Here is a 20,887-nt window from a genome sequence, read left to right on the forward strand (position 1 = left end):
AAGTGAAGGCAGGACATTTCCCCTCCTGTTTACTGGCCAACTCTCCAACAGGATCCCTGAATGATGGTTTACATTCCACTGCATGAATGAGCACTTGGACAACCACAGACCTGGTGATATCCAGAGCCTTCTGGACTTTGGCCTGGACTGAGCCCAGCAGATCCGCACCCATCTTCTTCAGAAGCTGGGTGAGCAGGACAAAAAGCCAGTCCTGCAGGTCCTCCTTATGCACTGTGACGAAGTCCACCAGAGTCTCCAGGAACATGCTGAACACCTGGGGACAGGTGAAGTTATCAGATTTATTGCTTTACAGACTCATCAGATTGCGGTCAGTGCTCAGTGGTGTAGAAAATGGACAGAAAAGCACACTTACTCTCTGTTGTTAAATCCACACAAGGCAGACCATGCAACAAGAGACACTGCATTAGTTCCAGATAAGTCACAGCACACAGACAGCATGTACGTGGGTTACAGAGTTACGTTTTTTAGTTTAAGTTGTTACACTCTATACCTTGCTGTGCGGATCTGCAAACATCCTTGTGAAGATCTCACAGAGTCTCTTTAACTCCACTCGGCTGCAGTGAAGACAGAGAATCAGACAGCAAATCAACACGATCGATATGCATCCCATCACAAGCTGAAATGTGGACTTCAGGGTGAAACTTTAGGAGACTGAAAACACTTTTGTGACACATGGTTACCTAGAACTGGGAGTCAGTAGGTCTAAAACTGAGACTGTTCAGGTAGAGCAGGGATAGGGTTAAGAGTTACACCCATCTTAGAACTGCTTGGCTTAGAAAAATACTGAGCTGAAAAATAAAACGGAAGATTTGTACTGTTATGCGTCATGGAATTTCCTTTTTGCTGGAACTGATATTATAAAATTGGTATAGAAAAAAGTATCGCTCAGGAACCGGTACTGAAGTGAAGGTACTGGTACGGGTGCCGGTATCCAGCCCTATCCCTAATAGTCTGAAAGCTGTGTAGAGAGGTGTTGAAGTATAAGCTCCTGCAGCCATGTCTCAGTGAAACATATAAAACTGTATTCTCGATATTCCTGTGGTGGCCTCATGAGCCCTCAAAACTCTTAGTTTTTAAACTCTCTCCACCTGTTTCTCCATCATCCTCCTCCCCAGCATTTCCTCTTCAACCTGTCAGGGATTTGGGGTCTTTTTTTCAGACAGTAGTTGGGTTTTAAAGAGATCAGCTTCTGTAGTTTGTAACCAACGCTGGCATGGCAGTGTTAAAGCTTCTCAGACTCACTCAAGCAGCACAGAGAATCTTTAAAAATATATGTAAAAGTTAAGCCTATCTCATGAAGGACAGCATATTTCCCACTTACAGTCCGGTACCACAGACTCAAAAAGCCTCCACCCACCTCAGTATTCTTTGGCTTTTGAGGAGGTTCTGGAGGCCCAGCAGGCCCTCCTTTCTCTCTGACCAGTTGGAGCTGGCACAGTGGTTCAGGACCTCTGCCACATCCTCCGTTTGGCGGAGGTAATGGGGGATGCCTCCGTTTCGTGAGCCATACGAGCGCTCTGAGCAGGCGCTGGATGCATCACTGTTGGCATCGTCATCAGAGTACATGCCAGGAGATTCGTACCGCCGCCTCAAAGGCTTCCTCTGTGGAGAAGGGAAGAACAAAGGCGACTTGTAGAACATACAGCGTAGAAACTCGCAGCCTCGAGGAAAGAATCTTTGGAAGAAAGTTGCCAGATGCAGTCGGTTGCCATGCAGAATTCTGTGCTGTTTTTAAGAAACTTTACTGTCAAGTTTGATGCATAGAGTATACAGTCAAATTAAAAATGAGCCGGTCAAACTGTGGCAGAATAAAGCCACACTCATCACTTTAAATGCAATGCAGAGGAAAACATGTCAAACAGAAGAGGCTCATCAGGAAAGTGTGGAACACTGGAGGCAGGCGATAGAAAGAAGGGCAGGAGGAGAGGATGAGCCAAGCAGCTTCAATGCTTTCTGAACTGGATTAATGTGCGATGGCGTGGACACACAAAGAGGATGTAAAATGAACAACTACCTTATTTCTGGAGTCTCCTAACAGCTGAAGGAGCCAAGAAAGAAAGGAGAGAGGAGAGTTTTTAAAGGAGGTTCAAGGAACAAGTACAGACAGACACTTCAGCTGATCTGTGCTACTGGTTCCTGCATTCTTAGCAAAGCTAACAAAAAAGTGAAGATTTTATAACGTAACTTAAATTCAATACCAGCAAAGACATTCTAATGCATCCGATCTTATCACAGTCAGGGAGTTTTTGATAGTAAAAGAGTTATCTACATGTTAAATGATAAGTTTCTACACTGATGGTGGCAGCATTTTGTTGTCAGGAGGGACGGAACTGTAAAGGCAGACTGAAAGAGCAACTTACCAGCGCATCAGCCACTGCTGCCTCCACCTCGGTGCCAGTGTTGAGGACCCTCATGGCATTAACGGATGCAGAAATTCGTGCTTGGTGAATCAACCCATAACGATCTGGACCAAACGCAGTGGAAAGAAAACAGGTTAGAGAAGCTGTGTGAAGAAAGCAACGTGGTTATTAAAACTTACCTCTCTTAGCTGGGTCCCTAAGAGGACTAAGTTGGCGTGTCTTTGAACATAAAGCTCAATTACAAACTGAAAAGATCACTAAAAACCCAACGAGCACAGGCATGTACTGCAGCTACTGTACGCTGATCCCAGCATGACCCAAACACGTCAGAAACACCACAGGCACAGATGCACAACGAGCATGAAAATGGAAACGTTTCAAATGAAAATCTTCTGCAGCTGCCACAGTCACAATAGAACTTAAAAGAAGCTAAAAAGGGTTGTTTGAATTAAATCCAAAGTAAGCAGAAAGTAAATGACAACATCTACATGCTTGAACTGTCTATTCTTGTGTTTTCAGACTAAAACGCTGTCAAAGGGGGTGTACAGGAATGGATTGATGGGTGCTGCCTGCTGTCATTCCACAGAAGCATGCTCACACTGCCTCTGAGGCCTAAACTGGGAGGAAACAGAGAGGGGCTGTGAATATGGGGGTCATGCAGGTCACCTGACTGCCCGTGAGCTTCTGCTGTGGAGAGAGCGCTGGTTGAACGGGAGTGACGTCGGGAGGCTGCAGGGGACAGGAGAGGTGGGCCACATCCAGGCCGAGGGGTTAGTGTGAACGAAGAGGAGCAACACCCAGAGCAGAGGGCGCTTCCACCCAGATGCACAAAACATGTTACCACGGCAGCCACCAACACCCCACCCCCTTCGCCTTACCCCCTGGAAGTCATCTGACCGACACAACGCGCCCAACACTTTGAGAGGACACATATGCCCCCAACTGCCAATCGAGAAATGAAACAAAGAAACAGAAAACTCGCGCGCATACAGCAATCTGTTCAGCTGATGAATGGGCTTTGAGAGCTTGGCCTCGACTCAGTTCACTCCCCTGAAAGTGCTTCCTTGGAGCAGCAGGCTGTGAGTCACTGTGAAGACTGACACCATATTTCTTTCAGAACTCGTGTGCTTTACCGGGCCCTTGTTTCACATCATCTTTAACAGATAAATTCACTGCAAGCATGCAGAAAACAGCAGCCTGCAGGTTAACAGCCTCAGTGAGTTAAAATGTAGATGATGGCATGTCTTACTGAATATTAAACTACTTCTGACGCCGTATGTCACAGCTGGAATGTATTTTCATGTACAAAACTCATGCTAAAGCAGCTCTCTTCTGAAGCATATATTGCATCTTTCTACATATTAAGTCAGGTATTAACACACAAGTTGCATTTTAAATTCCTCTGTGATTTTTCATACTGAGACACACTGAACTCTGCTTCAGCTGTAGTTATAGCGAGCATCCATCAGTCAGCTCTAAGAGGAACGTGCAGAATTTAAAAAACACGACATAAGGACAACTGAGAGGGACAAAATGGTGCTGCTCAGCTGACTCTTCCTCTTTAAACACAGGGCTCGTGATTGAGTCTTGACATACTTTCTCCATAGCTGCATCACAGATCCTTCGGCTCTTCATAATAAAGTTACTGAGAAAGGACTTCAGGGGAAGAAGTAGCACAAGTGGTACAACAGCAGCCTCTGCAGTGGTTGTTCATTCGCTACACTCAAATTCATTAACTATGACACCTCTCGGGTACATTTCAAAGAGAATAGAATCAAAATAGTCTTATAGAACAGCAATGCTCCCTGAACCCAGAAAGACACGGTTAGTGCATGCACAGAGGGAAATGGGGGACAGAAAGGCTGTAAGACAGCACAGAGAACAGCAGACATCACATGAGGGGGCACGTGGGAAAGCTCTCTGGGGGGACAGATCGCACAGCGCTGCTGTACTCACCCAGAGGAGCGAAGCCCCGTGCAGGGCTGGTGTCGCGGCTGCTCTCGCGACTGGTGTCGCGACTACAACCTTGACTCATGCTGGGACGGGGAATGCGGCTCCGGGCTAGCGTGCGGTAGGGAAGAGCAGCAGGAAGAAGAGCTTTACCACACAGGCTGGCTGTCAGGACAACAAGTTAGGTGTGAATGTCAGTGTGAGACGGTGAGATCCAGACAGAGGAGAGCCCAGACAGGTGGATGTGACGAGATTAAATCCCTGGGTCTGGCATAAAGAATGGTTAAAGTGAACAGGAAACAGGTAGCCCCCTTTGGGATTTACCCAAAGAGACTTTCCGCAGCAGTCCGACTCATTAACAGAAGATCTGTGCCAGAAATTCACGCAGCTCTGGATGGAAATTAATGCTGTGACACTGGCTAAACTTATCCAAATGATGTCATCACTGTGGGCTGAAGGTCTTTTTTTGGCCAGGGGCTGTATTTGTTAGAGTATATCTTATCAAAAACAGCTCACAGACAATCCTACTGCGGATTGGAAGGTAGAGATCAATAGACAGACAAAGTATGGAAGTAAAAGAGAGAGTGAGGTGAAAGCAAACAGCGAACCAGAGAAAGAAGCAGCGTGTGAGTGAGAGAACTGCCAGGGACGGTTAGACGGCCTGTGCACTCCAAACTGTTTCACATGTGTTGGGATAAACATTACACACATTAAGAAGCATTTCTGGGCTTTTACCATCACTGATAACGTCAGAGCTAACAATGAGCTGCATGGAAGGAGGCCAGCAGTGAGGCTCTGTCAGAGGGGACAGGGTAGAGTTAGAGTGCAGGCACAGAGGGACGTGCAGAAAGACAATAAAAGGATAATAATCCAGAGCTTGGATTTATTAAGAGTTGCTTTTTTTTAAAGGTAACTTTACTTTCATGTAGAGGCCCAGTCAGATAAACCCAAACACTAAAAAAGATCAGATAAACAATGTGATGGTGAAGGATCTCAGTTCAGCAGCGGCAGCAACACAACTGTTCGGCTTTGAGACCAAACAAGCTGCAATTAGCAGCCGATGCTTCATCAGCAACGGGAGGCACCAAGGGAGTCGTCAGAACTTTGGACATTAAAAGGACGAAACCCGACTCTTTATCAGCTTCTCTTATCAGGCTGTGTGTTCATGGGCTGCACAGTGGATAACGCAGCTGCAGTGGAACAATGTTCCAGTCATGTTAGCCTCCTTATTTGTCCTTTGTCTCACGCTCACTCAACTATAAACTGCCTGTTAGCATTAGCATTCTGATGCGCTGTGTGGAACCGTGCACAGGTTTAAGCAGAGCCTGTGTAAGTGTGTTGGACGGTACAACCACAGTCATGTATGTGCCCACATGTTTTTAACTGGCTCAAACCAACTCAGGGATCACAAAGAGCAGTCGTGGCATACAGCCCGTTTCTAAAGACAGAACAGTGAGTGCCTGGCCTTACCGAGGCCCAGCCGGCTGGGGCTGGTCTCTCGGCTGCAGCCCTGGCTGCGAGGGATTCTGCTGCGGCGGTCTGCTGGCGTGGTCGAGGCCGGCGCCGTGGCTCTGGGGATCCGGCCATAGCTGCCATGGCTGAGCAGCTTGCCCGGGGAGCTGGAGCGACTGCCAGCTGTCAGAGCAGAGAGGACAAACACAGAGATCATCATCAGACAGAAAACTAAAATGGGAGTGTTTCAGGGTAATCTAACACGTGGAAATTTACTGCAAAGACAACACAGTTTAAGTCCTCGAACAGTCAAATACAGACATTACACTGTAGGCACAGGTGGAGTGGGGGGGTGGATCCTTGTTCTAACTCTAACCATCACTAACCACTGTGGGGAAAAACATGTACTGTGGCACCAGTGAGAACACGATGCTTTAACTGTGAAAAACAACTACAACAGACAACAAAATGGCTGACAGCAAACACTCCCAACCATTTCTAACACAGTGGGGGGGCTGGGGGGGTAAATAATAATCCCAAATCTAAATGATCTATAGCGAGGCATGCTGCTACCAAGTATGTGCTGAAAGCAACAAAAAGAGCTAGAGACTGGGAAGGCATGCAGAGGGTGGTGTGCTTAAGGGCAGATTTGGGGATGAGGTGTCTGTCTTGTGATTGGATGAAGCTGAGGCCTTACCACTGATGGGATTGGCTGATCTGGATCCTGGGTGATGGAAGCAATAGGCAGGACAGGGTGGAAATCAAGAACGGTCAAAATGAGATAGTGGGGAACATGTTTATTGATTTGTACCCAGCATGCTCTCTGGGTGGCTGTGGATCACTCACAGATCCCAAGAATATATATATAGAGACATCAAAACACACACACACACGTATGTACGACAGACTGAAAGCACACATACTGTGCATGCATGGAGGTGCACACACACACACACACACACAAATAATCAAGATTAACAGGGTTTTTTCCCCCCAGGAAGCTGGAAACACACTCAGGGACAGACGCTCTCAGCACACACAAAGACATTATGTTGTATGATCATGAAGCCGAGTGAAGCACAGTGAATGCATTCATTTATGCTGCTGAATGAGATTCATCTTCTGTGTATGAACCACTGTGTATACATACGCTGAGACTGGGAGACCACTTTTGCCCGGCTTCGCCCCCTGTTGTCCACCACTGATGTGCTAGCTCCGCCCACACTGCCTGAGCTTTGTCTTCTTGTGCGAACACGACCTGATGATGATGAAGCGAGACAGCGGAGGGAAGAAAAGAAGAGAGGAGTGAATTCAGCAGCCGGGAATGACTCCTAAGTTCACCCTAGCCTTGGACAGAAATGCTGGAGGAGGGAAAGTCTGGAGACAGAATGAGGAAGACCTGGACGAGGGGACAGAGGGGAAATCACACAAACATGGGTTTTATCGTTAAAAACTATTTCACGGTTCAGTTTACGGTATTACCCAAAAAAGTTCCTTAAAAGGGACATAAAATCCCTTCTTATGTGCTTGTGAGCATATATTTGGGTTTCTGAAGTCACTCCCAACTCAAAATGTGCTCTGAAAGACAAGCAGGAGGTGCAACGCCTTTCTCTCCTCGGTCTGTAGTCGGTTAGTTCACTTAACTTTGGAAAGAAATGAGACAACATCGCTGCACCGGTTTCTGATTGGATTACAGCCAGAGGAGGAAACCCAACTTCTTCCTGGCATTCTTAGCTTGTTGCCGGGGTCGGTGTCATTGATAAGCTTGCACTGTAAGACTTCTGAACAGTAAACTAAGTGGCTGGCTGTTACTGCTCCATCAGTGCTGTGGTGTTCCAACAACCTGGAACTGCGCCTGAAGGAGGCATCAGAACCAGAGCCAGCCAGGGAGTGTCCATTAGTTTGGAGTGTGTGGTAGTGTGAGCTCTTTGCTTTGCCTGCAGCGGTGAGTCCAACAACTAAGCTTTGGGCTGCAGGTGACCACAAGCTTCAGTTGCTAACTATGCTAAACAATCTGTTTCCCCATCTGGGATGAAGCATCAAAGTGTAACATTTCAACGTGTTACCACAGCAGGGCTGCCGGCATTTAGGATGAGCTGAGAGTGAGAACCGTTGTCTGTTATAACCATTTCTTATCTGAAATGATTTATGGACTTTATGGACACTTTATGGCCACAATCAAACTAAGACAATCAATCTACTTTATGAGAAACCTTCACAACATGACTTGGAGAACAAAAAAGAATGGTTAAAAACTTCTGGATGAATAAAACGAAAAGCTGACAGCAGATACAGAGCGACAGAAACACAATTTAGTGTCACCAGGCTAACTCTGCTGTCTGAAGCAAGCGGAGAAAACAGCTGATTGATCGGCTGCATTCTCAGAGCAGTATGCACGGACACAACTTAGATTTAGTGCTCCTCTGTGTTGCTGTCAGTCTCTGCCTTTTACGCCTTTAAGCAATCTAACATTTTTTTCTTAATCCAAAAGAAAAAGTGTGAGAAAAGTGCCAAATGTATGAGTTTCACAGTCAGAGCTGGCAGCTAATCCGCTAATCAGAGGGTGTTTTATTGTGAAGGACGGGGGACTTGATTGTCTTACACTCACACAGATAAATGACCTGTGCTGCATGTCATAACACAACTGAAAGAACATCTGTGCAACACATGTTGAACAATCTTCTCACTCTAACATCTATTCCAGGAAGAGTGACAGTAACATGTTTCTAACCTCCCTCACTGCCAAAGCCCCATCATAAAATGCACTGAGATAAAGAGACGGCTGCTGGAAGCAGCAAGTCTGCAGGTTCACTGGAAGGTTTTATGGTAACTTGGAGATAAAAGCCATGTCACCTCCCTCTGAAGGCGGCCATTACACAACACACCAATAACAGCATTCACAACATGGAGGCAAAGATAACAATGATTATACTGGCCGTCAAGCTAAAAATAACTCATTCTGAGGTGAAAAAGAAGCAATCACACCATGTATGTTATCCGTACAACAGTTCATCAAGATCCAGCGTGTTCACTCGAACTCAGAGCTGCTTCTAACTGTGACCATGGAAACGGAGTCGATCTGACCTGTGGAATCTGCAGTAAAAATGGGATTTACAGCACAGATCCCTGCTGAATGTCATGAAACACTGGGCTGCATCTGAAGCAACCCTGAGGATACCCCACTCTGCAGACGCACATCTGTCGACGCGTTAAAGACGCACATCTGTCGAGGCGTTAAAGACGCACATCTGTCGACGCGTTAAAGACGCACATCTGTAGACGCGTTAAAGACGCACATCTGTCGAGGCGTTAAAGACGCACATCTGTCGACGCGTTAAAGACGCACATCTGTCGACGCGTTAAAGACGCACATCTGTCGACGCGTTAAAGACGCACATCTGTCGAGGCGTTAAAGACGCACATCTGTCGACGCGTTAAAGACGCACATCTGTCGAGGCGTTAAAGACGCACATCTGTCGAGGCGTTAAAGACGCACATCTGTCGACGCGTTAAAGACGCACATCTGTCGACGCGTTAAAGACGCACATCTGTCGACGCGTTAAAGACGCACATCTGTAGACGCGTTAAAGACGCACATCTGTCGAGGCGTTAAAGACGCACATCTGTCGAGGCGTTAAAGACGCACATCTGTAGACGCGTTAAAGACGCACATCTGTCGAGGCGTTAAAGACGCACATCTGTCGAGGCGTTAAAGACGCACATCTGTCGACGCGTTAAAGACGCACATCTGTCGACGCGTTAAAGACGCACATCTGTCGACGCGTTAAAGACGCACATCTGTCGACGCGTTAAAGACGCACATCTGTCGAGGCGTTAAAGACGCACATCTGTCGACGCGTTAAAGACGCACATCTGTCGACGCGTTAAAGACGCACATCTGTCGACGCGTTAAAGACGCACATCTGTCGACGCGTTAAAGACGCACATCTGTCGACGCGTTAAAGACGCACATCTGTCGACGCGTTAAAGACGCACATCTGTCGACGCGTTAAAGACGCACATCTGTCGACGCGTTAAAGACGCACATCTGTCGAGGCGTTAAAGACGCACATCTGTAGACGCGTTAAAGACGCACATCTGTAGACGCGTTAAAGACGCACATCTGTTGAGGCGTTAAAGACGCACATCTGTAGACGCGTTAAAGACGCACATCTGTCGAGGCGTTAAAGACGCACATCTGTCGAGGCGTTAAAGACGCACATCTGTCGAGGCGTTAAAGACGCACATCTGTCGACGCGTTAAAGACGCACATCTGTAGACGCGTTAAAGACGCACATCTGTCGAGGCGTTAAAGACGCACATCTGTCGAGGCGTTAAAGACGCACATCTGTCGAGGCGTTAAAGACGCACATCTGTCGACGCGTTAAAGACGCACATCTGTCGACGCGTTAAAGACGCACATCTGTCGACGCGTTAAAGACGCACATCTGTCGACGCGTTAAAGACGCACATCTGTCGACGCGTTAAAGACGCACATCTGTCGAGGCGTTAAAGACGCACATCTGTCGAGGCGTTAAAGACGCACATCTGTAGACGCGTTAAAGACGCACATCTGTCGAGGCGTTAAAGACGCACATCTGTCGACGCGTTAAAGACGCACATCTGTCGACGCGTTAAAGACGCACATCTGTCGACGCGTTAAAGACGCACATCTGTCGACGCGTTAAAGACGCACATCTGTCGAGGCGTTAAAGACGCACATCTGTAGACGCGTTAAAGACGCACATCTGTCGAGGCGTTAAAGACGCACATCTGTCGAGGCGTTAAAGACGCACATCTGTCGAGGCGTTAAAGACGCACATCTGTCGACGCGTTAAAGACGCACATCTGCCGACGCGTTAAAGACGCACATCTGTAGACGCGTTAAAGACGCACATCTGTCGACGCGTTAAAGACGCACATCTGTAGACGCTTTAAAGACGCACATCTGTCGAGGCGTTAAAGACGCACATCTGTCGACGCGTTAAAGACGCACATCTGTAGACGCGTTAAAGACGCACATCTGTCGAGGCGTTAAAGACGCACATCTGTCGAGGCGTTAAAGACGCACATCTGTAGACGCGTTAAAGACGCACATCTGTCGACGCGTTAAAGACGCACATCTGTCGACGCGTTAAAGACGCACATCTGTAGACGCGTTAAAGACGCACATCTGTCGACGCGTTAAAGACGCACATCTGTCGAGGCCTTAAAGACGCACATCTGTCGACGCGTTAAAGACGCACATCTGTCGACGCGTTAAAGACGCACATCTGTCGATGCGTTAAAGACGCACATCTGTACGCGCACTAAAGACGCACATCTGTACGCGCACTAAAGACGCACATCTGTACGCGCACCAAAGACGCACATCTGTACGCGCACCAAAGACGCACATCTGTACGCGCACATCTGTACGCGCACTAAAGACGCACATCTGTACGCGCACTAAAGATGCACATCTGTACGCGCACCAAAGACGCACATCTGTACGCGCACATCTGTACGCGCACCAAAGACGCACATCTGTACGCGCACATCTGTACGCGCACTAAAGACGCACATCTGTACGCGCACTAAAGACGCACATCTGTACGCGCACATCTGTACGCGCACCAAAGACGCACATCTGTACGCGCACATCTGTACGCGCACTAAAGACGCACATCTGTACGCGCACTAAAGACGCACATCTGTACGCGCACATCTGTACGCGCACTAAAGACGCACATCTGTACGCGCACTAAAGACGCACATCTGTACGCACACTAAAGACGCACATCTGTCAACGGGCTCCGAGGCTCTGCTGCGCATTGAAGACACATCTGTCGATGCATCAAAGATGCACATCTGTTTCTGAACAGCAGCAAAGAAAACAATCTTTGTTACCAACTACAAAGAAGCCTGCAGAGAAAAATCAAGTGAAAAGGCAGAGTTGGGTTCGACCACTGTGTGAGAAACAGAGTTTACGGGTTCAGTATCAGGGTTACAGTCACAGGAGGAAGTCCATGCAGACAGTCCATGCAGAGTTCTACAGACCACTGGGAGGTTTAAAGAGAGGAGACAGATGAAGAGAAGATGTAAACATGTGACATCTGACAAAAACACACTCGTATATCTTCACATTCATGCGATCTGTGTGTGCAAATGCACAGAAACACACACACACACACACACAAAGCTTACCATCATTTTTACCAGGAGTGCCATCTTTAGGGCATTAATGAAAGGCAGTGCAGCAGAGAGTGGGAGAAGAGGCATAGAGCAAGACATTAGTAGCATTTGAAGCAGGAACTGGAGTGTGTCGGTGAGCAGGAGACCTTATCGTTGTTACTAATGGTTCTTATCAATCCAACAGTTCATTTGAGGTTTCTAAATAAACCAAAAATGATTAGCTTAAAATGGAGACCAAAACTTTTGAGGAAGTATCGTGGCTTTCATCACTCCAAGAGGTCACTCAGCCTCATCAAGTTCATTTGTCAAACGTCTTAATGCAGTTTCTGTTGACAGAGCAGTCTAATGTGTCATTAATAATCCAAGTCAGGTCCATAAAAGCCAGTGGTTACAGGAGAAAATGTTGTCATTTTTCACGTTGATACGAATAACCGCTTCAGTGAGCTGCTGGGAAAGTTTTTCTAAAAGACAACCAGTCTTATCAACCAGGCAAATCTCCATCAGATCTGACTCTTTGGGAGTGAGGAAAACTCTGGTTGGCCATGATTCATTCTCACTGCATGATAAAAAGTGACCTGCTCACCAAGCGGGTTTATTTTCTGCCCAAATCAGACTAAAGGGAGAGGACTGAAGGGTTACCTAATGAGGCGTATGATCCTGGAGGGAGGGCGGCCGCAGAACTGAACGGTGAAGACGCAGGAACAGTGGACAGACGGGACTTGGCGCTGGAGGCTGCGTTCACGTCAATGTCACTGCGGGAACGCTGGAGGGAGCCCGATGATGTGGGTGCCCTGTGGCTCACGAGCTTACCTGAAGCAGAGCACAGACCAGATGCCAATCATCACTTTTTTTAAATGCACTTGGAGTGAATGAACTGCAGCTGTGGAACAGAAACTGTGATGAACAAACACATAACTGCATGGAAAGTAGCCATTAAAGGCCGAATAACAAGAAAAAGCATCAAATATCTTGGGTTCATGATAACGTAATAAAAGACTCATTTTTCCATCCCATCCCAACCTTTTCTCATTTGTGGCTGCAGCAGTCCTTTCAGTCATCTGTTTCCTGCAGTAATATCTCTTTCCTAACGTTTCCTAAGACAGCTTTCCCAACACAGACCCATCTCATCTGATTATTTATGATATCATCTCATCTTATCCTCTGAGATAAAGGCTAACAGAGCTGGGGACAGACAGGTGAACAAGGCCAGGCACAAACGAGCATTAGCAGGTGGGATGAATCTGGAACTCCACCTGCAGCTACAAAACTCACAACTTTATATCATTTATTAAGTAGATAGAGACTTACCCCTGGTAATGCCCCCTCCAATAACACTCTTCACAGACAAAGGCCGGCTGGAAAAAGAGAGGACAGCACTGAACATACCTCATGAACATGGGATGCCTTTGTCATGCATTACCTGCTCTGGCTTCATAACAAAAAGAACATTACATTGTGCTCCTTTACACAGCTACTGTAGAAACGAAGCCTTTTCCACATAAAACCATTAGAATCTGACTGAGACACTTCCATCCCTTTTCCACACCCACTTAATCCAATTTAGGGCCACACAGACACAAACAAAATGCTCAGGTTCGAGTTACCCGAACATGGGAGGAAGCCAGAGAGAAGAGAAGCCACACATGCACAGGGAGAAGCGGCCGGGATTCAAACCAGGAACCCTCCTGTGTGCTGTGAGGCAGCAGTGCTCAACACCGCACCACCCTTCAGTGCTTCCAGTAAAAAAGAAATCAATAAGGACTCTGAAATAAGGATGAACTCACGCCCCGAAACACAAACTGATGACCGCAGCAGCTGGAGTCATGAGGTCAGCCGCCAACAGCGTCCAAAAGCAATCTGCAGCATGGGGCTGAAGTGCACGTGTGTGCACGTGCCTGTGGCTATGTTTGAGATTACTAACCTGTCTGACATTTTCTTCCAATACTTTTAGAATCTTATGCAATAAATCACACATCAATCAGTTGGATGAAATGCACAAAAAGCCACAGAAGAAGAGTTTCCCGGTTCTTACTTTAGACTCTCCTGGGAGGATGAAGAGGAGCGGTCAGACTGGGGCAGAGACACAATGCTGTCAGAGCTCTTCAGGTGAGACTGGAGGGCCTTCTGGTAGGTGGACTCCAGTGCCTGGAACAGATGCTCAGCCTCCCGGCTGTAGTGGCCATGGAAACCCCAGTAGCACCTAGAGGCCGTGACAGGAAAAGCAGACGTATGAAGAAACCACCCCGAGTTACGTGAGATGAAGATGACATGAAGCTTTGAACAACACTTACTTTCTTGCAATGGATCTAGCTTCAGAGTCTGCATCATGAATACCTTTCTTGATGGTCTCTGTCAGGACAGCCACATGCCTGGGATAGTAAGGAAACATGGTGAGCAGGACCCAAAGTTCAGATTAAAGCCGGCAGTACTTCTGTAATTCTGTCTTTTCCCCTCAAGTTTTATTCCCTCAGTGATCCACAGGGAATGTGGCCGCACTCCGGCTTGTCCTACGCTTTTTAAAGTCTCCGCTGCTGTTGTCATGGTTACAGGGATGGGAAGTCCCCTTATCACAGCGAGTCTTATTGATGAAGGCTCTCGCAGGACTCATCAGTTTAATGGGCCGAGCCAAAGCTTAGCTACCTCAAACGTTCGAGAGCTCAAATGTCACGATGGGAGGAGCAGAAGATGTCTGCATCATCTTAATATGGGCACACACTCTAAATCTGTGCTGTGGCAGAAGCAGAGCTTACCTTTCCAGTGTATTTGTGTGCCACTCCTGCAACATGAGATCAAGGAACTCATAACAGCGCCTGGAAGAGAGAGGAAGAGCACATCGGCATCATTTCAGAATGAGCTCGAGCACACAGTGTGAAGCACGCTTTGTTTTAAAAGAGCCTCCATTCAAAGCTGTTATTTCAGTTAGAAAGCAGCCTGAATGGTTCTCCTTTAGTCACTTTTCCTGCTGCTGGTGTCGTTGCCCAGGCAAAGTGGAGTTTTCCTTTTGAATGAAACAATAATCCTTCTCATGGATGAGGCACTCCACACATAAACTGCCTGAATCACTACACAGTCTCACCTACTGCAGGCCTGTGCCAGCTGTGCCAGCTGTTAGGCTGACCAGCCCTCCCTGTTTTAATCTCATGGTGATAAGGCGCCCTTACCTTCTGACTGCAACTGATTTGGAGGTGCAGTTACTCGTGATGATAGGGATGAGCCGTGGGTAGTGTGTGTGCTGGAAGAGAAAGTCAAAAACATGCGGCTCCTTATTTCTTCTGTGGCTCACTTTCATCATATGGCCTTTTTAACAGTCTTATCCTGATGATATGCCTGTAAAGCACTTTGTAAAAGGCTCTATGAACTAAAGCATCACGTGGCAGTGTACATGAAACCAGTGCTAATCGATCATCCTGAGACGTCTCACCCTGAGGATGAGGCGTATCGCAGCCACCCCGGACGTGGCCATGACTTTGGCACTGTTGGGCACTAGATTCAGCAGAATGGGCATGACACTCTCTGCTCCATGGTCGAACTTGTTCCCCAATAGTGATGACATGTGTCTAGGAGATAGAAAGAGAGAATGACATGAGGTGGTGTCCCCTGTGTAAAACATACAGCTCCACTAGCAGTCAATGCCATCATGTTTAAAGGCTAAATCCACTTTCTGCATCTAAAAGCTGATAAAAAGGAGAAGTTAGGGCAGGAAGACAGAAGTTGGGTGGTTTTCTAACCACAGGCTCCCTGAGACATCAGCTGCTCAGTTTGAATGGTAAAGACTGGCATCATATCAGCTTACAGGTGGCTCACTGCGCACCAGTTTGAGTGAGCCACAGCTAATCAGCTCAATGCTCTCCTAGTTAAACCTCATCCTGGCGGATGTGTGCATCTTTTAGCACATTTACCTCTGGTCTGTAACGTTAGCTCTGCACTGAACAGCGAGCTGTGATGATGACATTAAGGCTGCCAGGCAGCTTAAATGTAGTCATCAACTTCCTGCTCTTTGAATGTATCTCTGCTCTGTTCCACCTCATCAGGGCTGGATTAGAGTTTGGATGACAAATGTTTTTATGTGGAGAGCTTGTTTCATACCTCAGTAAGACTGATTTCCATTAGCTGTGCTTTCCACAGCACAACTTAATCAGTTACAGATCAAAGTTAATGTCACTGCTGTCAATAAAAGCCATCAGAGACATTTCTGATGGATCGTCGAGTCCTGAATAACTCCCAGCATCAGTGGAGCATGATTAGCATGGGTTGGGTTCTCAGCTCTCTGTGAACACATTAAAAAGTAAATGTTCACACGTGACCGCCGGAGATGTTCACGATGAGGAGAGGACGCTTTGATTTGGGCTTTTTCTGCAGCTGCTGTTCACAGAACAACATCAGGGCAGCAGGTGCGCTGAAAATGTGGGGGTCCAGCAGTCCAGAGCACACAGGAGGCAGCAGCTGGCACAGAAATGATGATGCTGAGGCATTTACTCTGTTTTCTTCACAACACCTTCAGAACAGCAGACGAGGCTCCGTGTTGTGTCGATATGAGCACTGCAGGTATCTGCAGGTATCTGCCGGCGTCTGCAGGTATCTGCAAGTATCTGCCGGTGTCTGCCGGCGTCTGCTAGCGTCTGCATGTGTCTGCAGGTATCTGCCGGTGTCTGCAGGTATCTGCAGTATTGGCATTTGTAAATTATTCTATAAATATCTTGTGAAACAAATAATGAATGGAGGTACAGACAGTAGATGCTGTGGATCCTCTCTTTGTTAGTTGAAACTGAAAAAGTCTTTTCACTTACAGGTAAGGAAACTGAAAGCGCAGCTTACCCGAGAGTGATGCAGGCCTCGCGGACCACCTGGGAGCGCAGGTCTTTGGCTGACATCTTGAAAGCAGCCTCCAGAAGGCGCAGCTGCTGAGGGAAGCCTTCATAGTCGGCAGCCCCCGCCAACATGAGTGAACGAACCTTCTTTAGCTGGAAAAGACAGAAGAAAAGAAGAATGAGTCTGTTTTTCAGTTCATGCTCTTGAGCACCTTGTGAGGAGCAGAAAGACTTACCGCCACCACCCGGTGCTCCCAGTCATGCTTGTCATCAGACAACACTTCTCTGGTCTTGGTCAGCTGATCCTCAAACTCTCTGTTGGAATAGATCTGTGAAAGCAGAGATTTAGTTCTGTTGGCCTCATTTCTGCTGGATTTGAACAGCTCTGTGAGGCTGAACACAGTGACCCACTGAGACCAAACAGATAGTGATGTTCAGCTGGTTCCATCACGTTTATGTCTCGTAATTAGGATCAGGATCACCTAAGTCAATAACTGGAATTACCTATGCCAACGTGAGATCAGACTGAATAATACAGGTTGCCATGGACACCATAAAAAATTTCCTTGGGACCAGAGACACACCGCTGTGCCGCTGCCACAGTTTACCGTGGCTTTGTGGAAGAATTTCAGGAGATAATTGAAAACTTTATGGTTTTACGGTAACAAATCTTACACCAATCCATCCCTTAAGTGTCTAAGTATTTCCTTTAAAAACAACTTTCACATCATGGTGGCGATAAAGAAGTCAGCAGGATTCATCTTCAGAAGACCATGACATGACTTTTCCTAAAACACTAGCGTACCTGGACTGTGGGCACGTCTTCAAAGGCTTTAATGAAATCCTCCTCGTCCACAGCACCAGCTCCTGCCTCTTTACCTTAGAAAAGGAAAAGAGACACAAGGTCACACAGCAGCAGCTGGTGAAGAAGGAGAGAGAGTCTGAGGTGAACGTGACTGGACAGCATGTGGCGTCTAACCTCTCCCTCACCTGAGGCCTTGGCTGTGGAAGCAGAGCTGGGTCTTCTTACGGAGCTCATCACAGTCCTCCTCCCACCGGTGGGGGCTTTGGACGATGAGGAGGAGGAGGACCTGCCTCCATCCACAGAGTCCTCATCCTCAAAATTCTTATCTGCAGCACAAGAGGAGGAAGAAGAAGAGATGAGGAAGGTGAAGTTTAAATGTGATCCACTATCACCCTGCAGAGATCAATAAGGAGATCCATCACTGCTCTTCTTCTCATCTAACGGACCTGAGCCATCTCTGCTCTGTGTGAACTCAGAGAAAGTGGGACAATGCGATGCAGCCAGGTCCTTTCATTAACCTGCTGTTAGCTGGATGTACATGTATCTCTCATCAGCAAAATCAGAAACCGACATGTAGGACATGAAAAATACCTCCATCACGGGACTCTGCGGATGACAGGAAACTAAAAAGATGGAGAGCGACAGCAACAGGTTTGGAGCAGGGAAGGCAGAGACGACACTAACGACGTTCACAGCAGAGAAAACCACAGAGGAAGAGGAGAGATACAAGCCTTGTTCTTACGAGCACAGATTTTCTTGCACATCAGCTTCCTCAGCATGTCTCTGCTGCATCCTCTAACAAGCACTCTCACTGAGTGTGTGTGTGAGGAACAGGAGTGTGTGTGAGGAACAGGAGTGTGTGTCACGCTCCTGTCGGTGGTGATGCTATTGGACAGGAGAGGCTCTCATGATGAGAGCAGGGAGGGGTCTGCTGTGAGGTCACCTGCTGTGAGACTCGCCAAAAACAAAGCGGATGAACAAAGCCACGGCGCTGCTATGTTTAAGGGTGCGTATGACAGAAAGCTGAGAGAAAACACAGCCCTGGCCCACGTTTATCCGAATCTGCTATCCAGCCTCCTTGCTCTGCAGCTCCACCTAACCTCAGCTTCAGATGATGCTGCATTCACTGCAGCTTGGAGGCTTTTTGCTTTGATACTGAGATCTCACACTGATCTCATTCTCCATCAGTCGGACCCTCTTCCCAGCCCAAAACCCCTCGTATCATTGTGTCAGTGTTTCATTTGTCTGGCTCCTCCTTTTGCAGATGAACCCCCATCATGCTGCTGTAAAAGTATTCATACTGATGAGCTCTTCAGTCTGTAATGATGCATGAGAGACTTCTTCATGATGCTACGGAGGTGGAAACTATGAAAAGGAGCTGCTGCTGCAGCTTTTCTGTTTCATTTTCATTAAAGCAGGTTTCATTAAGATGTCATCTTGTGAAAAAAGGGCAGAAGAAGTCTCCTTTAATGCCAGCATGATCCAATACTGCAATGCACGATAATATTAGCTCTCATAGAGAGATGTTAAATTACATTTATATCATTTTGTTATTTTCTGAGATTCCAATTAACATTAATAAGAAACTTTTGGGTCTTTTGGAAAACAGTTCTAGTCAAATCAAGGAAGAAGCAAGCAAACAGTGACGTCAAATGACCAAACTGGGGTCCAAAGTGCAACTGGCACAGTGTTGGACTCGTCTTAAAGTAGCATTTTAATGCTGGTAAGACGAAGCTTCTGTAGTTCAGCCAAATGAATGCTGAATGGACAAAATAACACATTTATTCCAGAGAAATAAAGGTGCTGCGCTTCTTCTGGAAAGTCTTAAAAGCTTGTGGAGATGCTGTTTACCAGATCAAGAGGATGCGACTGTAAAAAAAAAGAGAAACTATTCTGGATGCACAGCAGGAGTCAGCTGAGCTGTGCTTGCTGCAGGTAAACTGCACTCAGACACATGACAGCGGCGCACAGTATGGCCACCTCATCATAAACAGAGAGCACGGTGTCCTGCCACTCCAAGAAAAGCCCCCACCATCACTTCCAGAGCTGCTGCTGTCACCAGCGCTGACACAAATGCCAACTTCATTTATCTCTGTGTCAGGGGAGCAATTAGAGCCGCAAGCAACATCAGATCAGCGACTCACATGCACACACTCACACGAAGGAACGCAGACAAAAGACGGACACCCTGGACTGTCTGCTGCAGGCTGAGGGCAGAGTGAGGGCTGACAGCAGCAGTGATCCACCAGGCCTACGTCTGTCTGAGAGGGTCTGAGGACCGGCTTAAATCCATCTTTTAAATGAGAATATACCACAGCTTACAGGCACCAGGATGTGCAGCGGTCGGACCCAAACGCTGACCACACCCATGCTCAACTGCAGGGGCCTCTGACACCACAACAGTACCAGGAAACACAGCATGGAATAAAGAGAGAGTACCGCTGCTGACGACCTCCTCTGAGGCAGAGAAGAACCCAAACTTCCTGGAAGATCTCCTATATATTCACTGAATGGAACAGAGCAGTTCAAACAACAGGACAGACTTTATTATCCAGCAGGTCTTTTAGCCACTCTCAGAGAGATTAAATCCAGGAAGCATCGTCTGTGAACACAGGTTAAAGCTCTGTCACACAGAGAAGAAGCCACATGGGAACATGATCCAGAAACCAAAGCTCATTTAAAACGGACTCAGACAAAGTGCAAAACTGTCCTGTGGTCAGATGGATCAGAACCCAAAATTCTGTGTGGAAGTCATGGTCCTCCAGACCAAAGAGGAGAGGGACCATCCAGCTTGTTATCAGCTCTCAGTTCAAAGCCTGCATCTCTGATGGTATGGGGGGGGGGGGTTTAGAGCAACCTCTGCGACGACGTCTTCTTCAGGGAAGGCCTTGCATATTTCAGCAGGACAGAGTTAAACCACTTCCTGCATCTGTTCCAGTAGCAGAAGAGTCCGGCTGCTGCACTGAGCTGCCTGCAGTCCAGACCTGACAACATGAAGACCCAGGAATCCTACATCAGACAGGAAGGGGACAACATTCCTCTCCCAGAGGTCCAGCAGCTGCTCTCCTCAGGTCCAGATGTTTCCAGATGTTGTTAAAAGAAGAGGGGGTGCTGCACAGTGGGAAACATGGAGCTGTCCCAGCATTTAGAGACTTGTTGCTGCCGTCACATTCAAGATGATATTTTTCAGGAAGCAGTAAAATATCTCACTTTTAACACAATGTTTTCTATGTTCTGTTGTGAATGAAATTCTGGTTTTTCAGATGTTAATCATGTATTAGTCTTTACTTGTAAATGTAAAAGACTTTTTTTCTTTC

General features: G+C 47.2%; 1 protein-coding gene across 1 annotated transcript in view; it reads right to left on the minus strand.

The window, feature by feature from the left end:
- The window catches only part of LOC140288130 (CLIP-associating protein 1-like), a 38,311-nt gene extending 17,747 nt beyond the window's left edge, over positions 1 to 20,564 (minus strand). Inside the window, exons 1-28 of the mRNA XM_072379167.1 lie at positions 20,428 to 20,564; positions 20,010 to 20,076; positions 19,893 to 19,958; positions 19,715 to 19,777; positions 18,514 to 18,593; positions 18,162 to 18,193; positions 17,756 to 17,896; positions 17,571 to 17,644; positions 17,002 to 17,094; positions 16,773 to 16,918; positions 15,379 to 15,514; positions 15,119 to 15,189; positions 14,708 to 14,767; positions 14,249 to 14,326; positions 13,990 to 14,157; positions 13,266 to 13,312; positions 12,597 to 12,767; positions 11,970 to 11,993; positions 6,934 to 7,041; positions 6,481 to 6,507; positions 5,802 to 5,966; positions 4,338 to 4,496; positions 3,048 to 3,110; positions 2,382 to 2,485; positions 2,036 to 2,059; positions 1,379 to 1,623; positions 512 to 575; positions 111 to 274 (exon numbers count right to left, since the gene is read on the minus strand). Coding sequence (XP_072235268.1) covers positions 111 to 274; positions 512 to 575; positions 1,379 to 1,623; positions 2,036 to 2,059; positions 2,382 to 2,485; positions 3,048 to 3,110; positions 4,338 to 4,496; positions 5,802 to 5,966; positions 6,481 to 6,507; positions 6,934 to 7,041; positions 11,970 to 11,993; positions 12,597 to 12,767; positions 13,266 to 13,312; positions 13,990 to 14,157; positions 14,249 to 14,326; positions 14,708 to 14,767; positions 15,119 to 15,189; positions 15,379 to 15,514; positions 16,773 to 16,918; positions 17,002 to 17,094; positions 17,571 to 17,644; positions 17,756 to 17,896; positions 18,162 to 18,193; positions 18,514 to 18,593; positions 19,715 to 19,777; positions 19,893 to 19,958; positions 20,010 to 20,076; positions 20,428 to 20,564 — 2,777 coding nt within the window. The remainder of the gene's footprint in view (positions 1 to 110; positions 275 to 511; positions 576 to 1,378; positions 1,624 to 2,035; positions 2,060 to 2,381; positions 2,486 to 3,047; positions 3,111 to 4,337; positions 4,497 to 5,801; positions 5,967 to 6,480; positions 6,508 to 6,933; positions 7,042 to 11,969; positions 11,994 to 12,596; positions 12,768 to 13,265; positions 13,313 to 13,989; positions 14,158 to 14,248; positions 14,327 to 14,707; positions 14,768 to 15,118; positions 15,190 to 15,378; positions 15,515 to 16,772; positions 16,919 to 17,001; positions 17,095 to 17,570; positions 17,645 to 17,755; positions 17,897 to 18,161; positions 18,194 to 18,513; positions 18,594 to 19,714; positions 19,778 to 19,892; positions 19,959 to 20,009; positions 20,077 to 20,427) is intronic.
- Between the last annotated feature and the right edge of the window lie 323 nt (positions 20,565 to 20,887).

This window comes from Leuresthes tenuis, unplaced genomic scaffold (assembly GCF_036924035.1).
Source record: "Leuresthes tenuis unplaced genomic scaffold, fLeuTen1.0.hap1 SCAF_235, whole genome shotgun sequence".
In the NCBI taxonomy this organism is placed as follows: Eukaryota; Metazoa; Chordata; class Actinopteri; order Atheriniformes; family Atherinopsidae; genus Leuresthes; species Leuresthes tenuis.